The 11416-nt window shown below is 39.8% G+C and overlaps 1 protein-coding gene across 4 annotated transcripts; it reads left to right on the forward strand.

Moving 5' to 3' along the window:
* The first annotated feature begins 30 nt into the window (after window positions 1-30).
* Window positions 31-10403, forward strand: zgc:86896 (uncharacterized protein LOC415190 homolog). Of its 4 annotated transcripts, XM_037089636.1 has the most exons (12): window positions 58-206; window positions 1447-1515; window positions 3199-3283; window positions 4047-4190; window positions 4781-4885; window positions 5305-5527; window positions 5735-5842; window positions 6406-6612; window positions 6829-6904; window positions 7297-7487; window positions 8434-8524; window positions 10184-10403. In XM_037089636.1, exons 1-12 carry the CDS (start codon window positions 186-188, stop codon window positions 10187-10189), a joined length of 1326 nt encoding a protein of 441 aa, XP_036945531.1. In that variant the 5' UTR covers window positions 58-185; the 3' UTR covers window positions 10190-10403. The 4 variants fall into 4 exon arrangements, with proteins under 4 accessions (XP_036945533.1, XP_036945531.1, XP_036945532.1 ...); XM_037089638.1 differs by lacking the exon at window positions 1447-1515 and having other exon boundaries at window positions 31-206; window positions 3188-3283; XM_037089637.1 differs by lacking the exon at window positions 1447-1515 and having other exon boundaries at window positions 91-206; window positions 3192-3283.
* The last annotated feature ends 1013 nt before the right edge of the window (window positions 10404-11416 follow it).

The raw sequence follows: 11416 nt of genomic DNA on the forward strand, positions 1-11416 counted from the left end.
GACATAATATACGTAGACGCCTCATAGCGTGCTAGAACGTAATCCTGCGTCGCCGCCATTTTGGTTGGATCTCCTCACTGTAGGCTAGCACCGGAGTCAATCGGAATCAAAGGAGAGCGAGCAACTATGACTGTATTTTGTGCAGTTTATGGTAGCAATAACCGGCGCAGTGTTGTTACCAGATCATGGGGGATTACCTTTCACAAGTAAGTGTTTTTTTTTTTTTTTAATAATCTTTGTGACAGCGCCCTGTATCATAACTTAATCTCTGCCGTTTGTAACTGTGTGAAAATCCAGTAAAAATTCGGGAGGTTATGATTATTGTATTGTTGGGGATACACCTTCCTCAGTACAAATAAATGCAGGTGGCTCGCATCGGAGACCCATCCAAGATGGCGGCCGCGCTGATACGTTAGCGCCAATATTTTTTCCCCCCCAATCTTTATTAAAATTCATCACCAATGACAAACAAACAATACTGAACATGGGGTACATACATTCGACTCAATTAGAGGACCCAAAGGCTTTGTGGAGAAAATCACTAAATAAAAAAATATAAGTGGATAAATAAAAATCACAATGAGGATCTCAAGACTCTGTAGAGAGCTACAGTCCGGATGGCCTTCCTGTTCGCTAGTCCTGTTAATGTATCAAAATATATCCTCATTTCATTTTTAAATTGGTGTACATTGAGTTTTTTCAGTCCATTTGCATTTATGTACATAAAATCGTCCAAATAATAGAAAACGGTTTAACAGAAAGACATGACTTTGGTCCATAACTTTTTTCTCAAAGTAAAAAATAATATCCCTTTTTTGCAGGTTGATCTTAATCCCACATAGTGATTCAAACATATTTTCAGCATCAGTCCAGAAGAACTTTACATAGATACAATCATAAAATAAATGTACAATCATTTCTGTCTCAGTTTTACAGAATACACAGGAATCAGAGAGATCAGGTCTGTATTTTTTTAAGAAAATGGTACATTGGGTAAATTAGGTGTATCATTTTATAATGAACATCATTCACTTTATTGTTGATCAAATATTTTTTTTAATAGTAAATCCATACCAATTTCCAGTTAATTCCATCAAAAAGACCATTCCAATAACTTTTGGCACGAGAATTACTAGATCATTGCAACATATGTCTAAACAATTTATTATTGCATTTTTTATCTTTAATATTAATGCCATTCAACAGGATATCAGTCTTCAACATTGGTTGTTCATTAAACACATTGCTGTCTTGTAATAGTCTTAAGAAGCATGTTGGTATCGCATCAAACACTATACTATATTCTCGTGCCGGTATTGGAATACCGAAGGTCTTTAAAAATTCTGCGTATGAAAGTAATTGACTGTTCTTGTTGAGCAGTTGTGATATGAACAGAATCTTGTTCAAGTTCACATATCCTACTACATAATTCATTCCACTCCTCAGCAAAATTTTCAGCATTTTCAGAAACTTCCCAGCATCCTTCGATCTGTAAAGGGAGTCACAGAAACACCCATATCCTTTTACATCTGAGTCCAGTTGATTTAAATGTTATCAGAGACACTGATCAGTCTGTGCACAGTCTTCACTTGTAGTTCATCAGGACACCACAGCCTGTTCTCTATCTGGAACTCTCTGTGATGTCTGTTCATGAATCAACCTCCATTTTACATAAAGTATTGCGTAAATCAAATTAATATTAATTTGCTTCTTTTTATAAATCAACTCAGCAGAACTGTCTCTCTCAAAGTCACTTAATGCATGGACTACATTAATAGTGAAACCCAAGGGAAAGAGATATAGGTCCTTAGTTCTTATATTTGATATATTAATGATATATATCAGATATTTATACTCACTCCTCACATCCCACTAGATACTTTAACAGGCTTATTTAGATGACTCCAGTGTCGATATAGATAACAATTATTTTTTGTGTGCTGTTTACAATATGAATGTGGGCTATTTAGTTTCCACACTTGGTCGTACAGTATGTCCTCTGTTAGCAGAACAGCCTACACCTTCAAAATCGGACACGCTGACTGTTGGTCAAACAAAAACAGCTTGTATGAATACATCACGTTTAGGCTCTGGAAGATGGTAGCAGGTTTTTCAGTAGTATAGTGTAGTAAGACGTTTAGTGGTGGGGATGTTGAAGTCGTGTAACCATGTGTTTTCTATCAGGATTATCCTGCTCAAACATCTGCACATCGTGAACTTATTTCATGCAATAAGCCAAAATTCAATAGAAAAATCCTGCTGTTTTGTTTTGTCGAGGGAACCAGGGCAACTGCTTATTCCCGGTTCAGCCCCCAAAATAATGTCATACCTGACGCTTTGGGATTGTGGGACATCCCAAAGCATCCCTATAAAGGCATAGCCTCTGAAATACCCAGTCACTTCTGATTGGTGAATGCACATGCCTGAGCCAGTCCCGCTAACAACAACAACAACAACAACAACAACAACAACAACAACAACAACAACAACAACAACAACAACAACAGCTGTGCTAAATTAATTCTCCTCTTTCAAACTGCTAGACAATAAATTATGCAAATATGTTATGTAGTGTGTTGTCATGGTCATGGTGTTTTCTGTTGGAGAGAGCAGCTTCTGTTGGTGCAGACATCAAGCTTTTTTAACTTCCAAGAGCTTTTACCTGCACAAGTATGATGAAAAAATGTCCAAATATCAAAATTAGAGAAGCAGGAACCTGTGTGGCATAGTTAGGCTACAGTCTGCCTGTATGAAATTACTTAAGGAACCTGCAAAAATATATTGGTCACTTGTATCAACAACAATGTATCAATTAACTGAAGAATAATTAACGCAAGATAAGAGGACATCAATGATTGGATGGATGGATGGATAAATTGATAATTGTTTGTTGCAATTCAAATTAAATCTTATAACGATAGCCAGAATCCAGTAGATACATCGCTGAAAGTCAAATAGGTCACTGAGATACACAGCTTTAAAGGCAAACTTATAGTCTGTATATCTATAAAAGGGATTTTTTTTTGTATACATATGTGTGTACGTATTGGTAGCTGCTGGCCTTATGGTGATTGCCAACTAGAGACTGAGGTTTATGGCAACAACCTTGCTCCAGAGGCGGTGCTTGCTCTACAGCTGTTAACAGACACACCCACTTTCTTTCACTCCCTTCACTTCCTTAACCCAGTAAGGCTGCACAGCTCCATTCGTGTCGACTGCCCAGAGTCCACGGATACAGCCCTGCACCTCTCACCACCACCACAAATTCACCCGAAACACAAAGGTAAGCAAATACCTCCCATTGTGTTTAATCACATTGAACCAGCTACTAATGAAGATGTATGCTGTTCATCTGGTCCTGAAGACTAGTAAGAAAAGTATCAATGCATTCCAGACATGCTAATCTGTGTTATCTAATGGATGTTGCCTCTCATCCGTTATTATCTTGGCTGTTGTCTGTTTGAAAAGGCAGGGTGACAATGAATGCGGTACCCAAGTAATGCTGTTAATAGATTTAAATGTAAATGTCTGAAGTTATATTGTCTTGGGCTTGATAAAATTAAATCTGTTAGGAACTAAATGTATCTTTGCCTTCTGATCATCATAGAAGACAAACTGAAATCTGTGTATTCCAGAATCTAAAGTTTGTCCCTCCCAGTCAGGGTCAGGTTAGCGTTAGAGGCCAGATAAAAATACAGACGTAACAGTTTAAGTATGTTTGCACAGTGTGTGCCACTCCTGATGAAGGTGTACTCTTATCTTACAATCGTGTCTTATTAACTAATGAGTAAAAGGCAGAGTTGTTGTACATAGTAAACCCATTTACACATACTGTAAGTCTACCCTTAAAGTGCATTTAGGTAAAACTTCCAAGTATTCAGCACCAATTTGTCCGATTAAATACAAATATGCAAGTCTAATACCAACTTTACAATTCTTTTCTAGATAACATCTCAACTCACCTACAGCAAACTAGCTTTGCTTTGTCTTTAAAACATGTTTCCCTACTGAGTGCTTCACTGTCCTCCTCCCGGATCTCTTCTTAGGACCTGCAGCAGCACATCTGCAGACCAGTTGTGACAGCAGCTACATTCCAGCAGCCACTCCTGCCTCTGTTCAGACATGTCACTTTACAGTTTTGGCCTGGAGCCGCTCTCGTGCCACACCTGGAACAAAGATAGGACTCGTAGGTGAAACAACAAAGATACTGACCTGGCTGCATGTCGTCATAAAGAAAAAAACACACCGATGAGATATACACCCAGATCACATTCCTGTAATCTTTCTCCACAATATACAGTATAGATTCAATACAGGGTGGGACCACACTTGCAATGCAGATACATTTTCTCCCTCCTATAATTGCATTAATGTCTCCAGGAGAACCACAGGGAATCTGATTATCAATACAGGAAATGGACTCAAAAAGCACTGCCTAATGAAATGATTGCCCTTCAGCAGCAGGATGTCTGCTGCTGTTATTGTACTTACAGTTAGTGTTGATCACTGCAGTGAATGGTCATTTGCTCAATTTTCTTTACATAACTTGCCTCAGCTCAACTCCATTTCCAGGATGAGTGACCCCAGGAATACTGATCATTTGTATTTTTATATATAAACACTGACAGACTGGTATCCATGACATGTACTGTGTGCATTCATAAATGAAGAAACTCTCTTAATTTGATGACTTGATGGCCTCATATTTATTTCTGTGTTATTATATTACTATCATAAAGTGGTTACATGAACTAACTTCTGTGCACACATTTGTGTACAGAAATTGCAGTGAGTCCTAACAACAATGTGGTGACCATCTATGAGAAGAAAGGCAAAGACTGGGTCAAGATCCATGAGCTGAGTGAGCACAGTGGACGGATCACAGGTACATTTACCTCTATCAGCCAACAGTGGCCTGAACACAAACAGAGGCGAGACGTGACATGTTGGAGAACATACATCAAGGTAAAATGTTGGTGTGGATCTGGATAAAGGGGCAGACCCAGGATTTTTTTTCTCACTTTCTTTATATTGCGAAAGGGTGTTTTTCAACTTTTTCATTAATTTCTCAGGTATCTATAAGTTATTACAATTTGAAGCTGATCCTAGATCAGGTTTCCTAGATCAAGTTTGATATATAATTAGGCTTCATTGAGTTAAATGGGACTGGTGGGACTTGGCGGAAGTCTGCACTCTACTTGGTGCCATTCTAGTGTGTACTGCATTGCACCATGTATCCATCCTTTGACACTTGAAAATAATGATTAATTTATCATCATTAATGATAAATAATCATGCCCACAGGCATTGACTGGGCCCCAGAGTCTAACCGCATTGTGACATGTGCCTCCGACCGCAATGCCTACGTGTGGACTCTGAAGGACGGTGTGTGGAAGCCCACCCTGGTCCTGGTACGCATTAACCGTGCGGCCACCTGTGTGAAGTGGTCTCCCCTGGAGAACAAGTTCGCCCTGGGCAGTGGAGCCCGCCTCATCTCTGTCTGCTACTTTGAAGAGGAGAATGACTGGTGAGCAGTGCCTGATCAAAATTGATCTATTCCAGTTTTATATGCATGACATTTAAACTGATGTCTGGCTTGGAAGGCCAAGACCATTTACCTCATTAGCAGTCTAGCCTGTAAGTCTAAAGACTAGTGAAAAAGGTCTAACCTCTAACCTGAGTCCACTTGCTGAGCACATTCAAATGCCACTTTACCACTGTCCCTCTGATTCAGGTGGCTGAGTAAGCACATCAAGAAGTCTGTTCGCTCCACAGTCCTCAGTTTGGACTGGCATCCAAACAACATCCTCCTGGCAGCTGGATCTGCAGACCTCCAATGCAGGTGAGACAACTAGTAAAACTATGATGTTACAGGAAGAGGAGGTGAGTGGAGTCTTTGGCACAATCACAATGTCCAAAACTCACAGATTTGGAGGCACGTTCCCTTCATGAGTCCATGAAGGTTTAGAGCTGTCAAACTGTATTGTAAGATGTGTGATGGCTCTCTTGCAGGCATTTTGTGTCCTCTATGGCCACTTTCTGTAAATCTGCATGTCTACAGATTAAATTTTCAAAATCACTGCCAAAGATCTGTTATTTTCCACTTGAACTGATTCTGATTCTCCCCATTTGAATCACTCAGTTTATTAAACACTAAAAAAGGAAAAACCTTTATAAACATTATGGGACTTTTCCCCAGAAACTTCTGACAGAATATGTTCATATTTAGGGCCCATGCACTGAAGGCGCTGCGACGGCCCTATTGGAACTCAAGGCACTATTATATTGAAAAAAAAAAATCACATTTTTTAGGGGTTAAACTTGTTAAAAAACTGACTCAGTTCAATTCAATGTTGGGTCCCAGAGTCACTGAACTACATTAAATCTCCACACTGTGCTTCTCAGGGTGTTCTCAGCCTACATTAAGGACATTGAGGACAAGCCTGGACCAACTGCCTGGGGGGCCAAAATGCCCTTTGGTGAGGTGCTGCTGGAGCATAAGGAATGTGGAGGCTGGGTGCACAGCGTCTCCTTCTCCCCCAGTGGAGACCAGCTAGCCTGGGTGGCCCACAATAGCAGCATCACTGTGGCTGATGCGACGCAGGGGAAGGAGTGAGTAACGCTGCTGAGCCAGTTACTCCATCATTATGATCAGCATCAATATTCAGCTAAAAAATGTTTGAAAAAAAGCGTTTTCAGTCTTTACCTCGGTTTTTTCCCTCTTCATTTTCACTAGTTTGAACTTTTGTTCCACATGAGTTCATGTTCTTGATGTGGGTGTCTGTTGACATTATATCACCACCACCCCTCTAACCTCTGTCCATCCAGGGTAACCCAGCTGACTGTCGACCGTCTGCCACTGCTGAGCGTGCTCTATGTCAGCCCCACTGAGATTGTTGCTGCGGTAATTACCACCCGGTCTCTTTGTGTCTCTGGTGTGTTTAGTGTGTTCAGCAATCACTGTTGTATCAGTACCCTAAAGTCACACTTGATTAAAAGTAAGAAAATTGCATAAAAGTCTAAATGTACGGTAAAAGTGACAGTTATCAAATCTGATTTTCAGTATTATTCTGATTATTGGGATTAGTGTTTTTAAATCAGATTTTCGATAAATAATTTTATTCAAACATTCACGCATTTAACTCTGATTACAGCAAGTGATCCAAAAATGACCAGAAAATGCAAATACTTCTGGAAATGGACCAAGATCTCAGATTCTGAAGGAAGTGCCGATGTTTACATGTCATTGACAATTATTTTTTACTTGTACTGTATCCTTTATCTCTCTTCTGTCAGGGTCATGACTGTTGCCCATACCAGTTCACCTATAAGGGTCCAGGTGCGCTGGAGTTTGTGAAGAAGCTTGACATCCCCAAGCAGAGCTCGAAGGGTGGGCTTTCAGCTATGCAGCTCTTCCAAAACCTGGACAAGAGGGCCTCTGAGGAAGAGAGCATCGAGCTGAAGACCCTTCACCAAAACAGCATCACGTAAGGCCCACTGATCCCACTCTTAAACAGAATATTAGAGATTAATAGAGATTAGACTGAGATTAAGGCACTGACCATAAACCACAAAGCTCCTGGTTCAGCTCTGGTCAGAGACCTTTGTTGCTGGCCACTCCATGTTACCCCTTGTACCACTGTCATGGTGAAAAGGCCGTGGACTGAAGGTCAAGTGTAAACATTCAGTGTGAATGTGGATCCAGTAACACCATCATGTGGTCTCCATGGTTCAGTTTATGTCTCTTGAGCCATCTGGTTAAAAAGCGGAATGGCATTATGGCGTTATGGGATTGTATGGCCTTGCTGGAGACATGTGCTCCCTGACTGCTTTCATGTTGCCTGTAGTGTCGACAGAATCTGACTCAATAATCGTGCAAATTGTCAGGGACTCTTAGCTTTGTACATTTGTGTGTGAATGACTGTCAAGTATCTCAGTGTTACAGCTCCTCTCTTATGAGGACATCTATCAGCATATCTCTGCCTGTATACCAGTGTGGCCGAGGGTTATGAGGGTGCATGTACTTTACAGAAAGTCCATTGTGGGAACATGTGTGTGTGGAGTCAGTCTTTATTATTTCCCTTACATGACAAATACAGGGCATTACAGACGGAACATTTTCCATCTTTTGCCTTTCAAAATAAGAGACCCATATATATTGGTTTACAAAGCATAATAGTAGAACTTGAATATGTCCAGACCATTATAGAACAGGTCACGCGATATAATAGCCCATACTGGTGTAACACTATTTTCCCTTTAGTGGCCTTATTGGAATTCTTTGTCTCTGTAGCAACATGTGAACATCTGTTTTTGCATCAACAGCCACATTACATGATGCTTTATCCTATAGTTAAATTCCTTTAACAGTTGTTTCTCTTAAAACACAGTTCTGCACTTGGTTAGCTATGTGTGTTGTGCTGTGTCCTGCAGGCAGCTGTGTGTTGTGTCTGGGGAGAAAGCCAAAGTGGAGAAGTACAGCAGTGTGGGTCTGGATGGAGCCATGGTGATCTGGGATTTTAAGGTACATGTGTCAACCTTTAATACAAAATTGAAGCTTTGACTGTATAACTTGACTGTAAATAGTATTACTCAATTGTAGTTTAGTGCAATAATTTCAAAGTTTGAACCTTTATGGTAGTTTAATTCCCTACTGCTGAAGGTGAAATGTGATACTTTTACAACTATTATAAATCCACATGCTGATGAAAACCACAAGATATGGTTGAAAGCTCAGGATAAAAGCCCATGGACCTTGAGTTAAGACTGTCTTATAAAATGCCAGAGATCCAATGAAGTGGAAAAGAATCACCTGCCACAGAAGCTTCATTCAGTGCCATCCGATGGCTGAGAGGACATCTCTATATTTTGGGAGTGGTCTCTCATGCTTTTAGGATGTAGAGAGTGTTTGCAGAAAAGTATTGTTTAGTACATGGAGAACAAAATGGTGTAGAATGGTTCATCCCGACTGACACGTGAAAAGGCAGAGAGAGACATTATCGTTCAGTAGGTTAAATGGGAACACTGCTGATTTTCAGCTAGCTTTATATCACTACAGTGTCGGCTGAATGTGCTAGTGGGCGACGGTAAACTTCTCTCCATTGTGCCTGCACCCAGAGCCCCCCACTCTTATGTCGCCAAAAGTCAGATAGATGACCATAAGCAGACTTATGGAGTAATGGATATGTAACGGAATTACAGTTTTAATATAAGGAAAAATGTAATAATAACACACAAGGCAAGCCTCACACTACATCACTCTGTTCTTAGGAGTGTCGTATCATCTACAAATTGTTGTTCCATATTTTGTAAGCATGTGGCCAAAACACAAAGAGTATGATCAGACCAAGAGAGAGAGATCCATCATCAGCCTATTTTTTTTTTTTTTCATCCCTGCTGTCAGTATTTCATTGTTAACAAGTGACGGGGAGGGGATGTTTTGCTGGAAAATAAAGAAATCAAGAAGTAAATAAGCTTTAAAAAACATTGATTAATTTGTTTCAATGAATATGGACAATTATGCTACAAATTCAATTCATTGTTACATTTTTTGAGCTTTGATAAATTAGCCAATAATATTGTTAATAGACTAGCACTAATACCTTGTCTCTTCTCTTCATACAGACTAGTTACTGCAGAATCTTGGGACTCGACTGGACTAGATATATACTCAGCTCAACTTGACTGGACACAACCTCTGACTCGACTTTACTTGCCAAAGATAATTTACTTGGGACTTACTTCATACAATGATTTGAGTCACAAGTCCGCTAGTGGCAGTTTATAATGTATTCAATCCAAGAACTGAGTAGACTGCAAAAGGCCCAAAATAAAATGGGTTTCCAAAATATTTAGAGCCCAACTGTACTGTTGCGGTCCAGCAATGATCTGGGGTCATGTACGCTCTGCAGGAGGGGAAAACAAATACAAAAGAGAACAGTCAGTGGGGGGAAAATGGAGGTTGGAGGAGTTTCAGATTTAAATAATGTCATTCAAGAGACCCATGACTGAATTTTGACAGAGGTTATTTTCATGCTGACAACATTCTGAAGAGAGCACTGACTATAGAGACTCAAGTCTTGAATGTCTGTGCCCATTATCAGCTGCAACAAAACATATAGGTACATAATCTACCACTATCTGCTGAAATCAATTCTAACATGTCTGTCCTCTTATTCTACAGCACTGAGACACCACAGCAGTCCTTGAGGTGTTAGAAGCTGAACCGACCAACGCATCCTTGAATCAACCACTCCTCTGTGGAATATAACTGCCAGTAAAGCCATGTGCTTAAATAGGAGACTACTGATGTGCATTTGAGTAACTGGAAAACAATCAGAGCTTTGTGATATTTGTCCAAGAAATAAATAAAGAGGATACTTACAGGCCACATAATGTGGTGACATGCTCATCTTCATATTTCCATGCTGTGTATTCACTGTATTGACGCTCTCCTCATTAGTAAGTACTTTGCTCTATATGTTTGATGTCTGTCTGTAGATTATTCATTTACTTGTCATTACTCTGCTGCCTCTTCTGCTGTCGTTTACTTCCTCTTAAAGGGCTAGTTTGTTGAACTCACAAATTATTTTTATCATTGCTGGTTATTAATAGAACCCAGCCTGTGAAAACTGATGTATGATGTCCCAAAGTCTGGGAAAATAACCCTGACGATGTGATCTCGGTTAAAACATACGCCAAATTCTCATTTAAAAAAAACCAAAACAGTTTGCATGATATAATAAGACACATTATTATAACGACAGCATACAAGACTAACAAAAAAAATCCAATATAGATTGCCTTATAAATATTTTCTTGTAGCACACTTTGTGGTAGCCCTTGTTCAACTCCAGGGTTTAAGGTTGGACTAGGTGCCATAGGAGGGTTGCAGTATTTTGATGTCACAAGGTTAATTTCTGCTCACTCCTGCAGCTACTGCCCTCTGCAGGGAAAAGCCCAGCAGTGTTGTTAGGGGGATTTGTAGATTGGACAGCAGGACTTTGGACCTCTTGACTTCTTCAAGACAGGATAATCGATTCTTATAGATTGAATGTAATTGGTCGTAGCAGTCGCTCAATCTTAAAAATGTCTGAGTAAGTTTAATTTCTCGAGCGACACCAATTCAAAACTTCGTTAAAAATCTGACATTTTAATTTGACGTGATAACAAGCTGATAAGCGCATTGAACAACAGGGAGAAATACATTTTCTTGGATGAATAGGATGTTCGGATAAATTCGGCATACCCAGTTAGGGTTAAAGCTGAGCTGAACTGAATTAAAGTAGAACATTAGTACAACATCAGGCCGCTCTTCAAGTTGCCCAGCCGTCTATTCGTTGCAAGACCCCTATTTAATTCCTACATTTATTCAAACTAAAGTTAAGGAATTTGTATTTTAGCCATGTACACGAAT

This window comes from Acanthopagrus latus, chromosome 23, assembly GCF_904848185.1.
Source record: "Acanthopagrus latus isolate v.2019 chromosome 23, fAcaLat1.1, whole genome shotgun sequence".
Lineage (NCBI taxonomy): Eukaryota > Metazoa > Chordata > Actinopteri > Spariformes > Sparidae > Acanthopagrus > Acanthopagrus latus.

Bases quoted from the DNA above. Each gene is read 5' to 3' on its own strand.
- zgc:86896 (XM_037089636.1), top strand. From the start codon at position 186: ATGGGGGATTACCTTTCACAA. The intron at 5,528-5,734 runs GTGAGCAGTGCC...CCTCTGATTCAG, and splicing joins TTTGAAGAGGAGAATGACTG to GTGGCTGAGTAAGCACATCA. The intron at 7,488-8,433 runs GTAAGGCCCACT...TGTGTCCTGCAG, and splicing joins CTTCACCAAAACAGCATCAC to GCAGCTGTGTGTTGTGTCTG.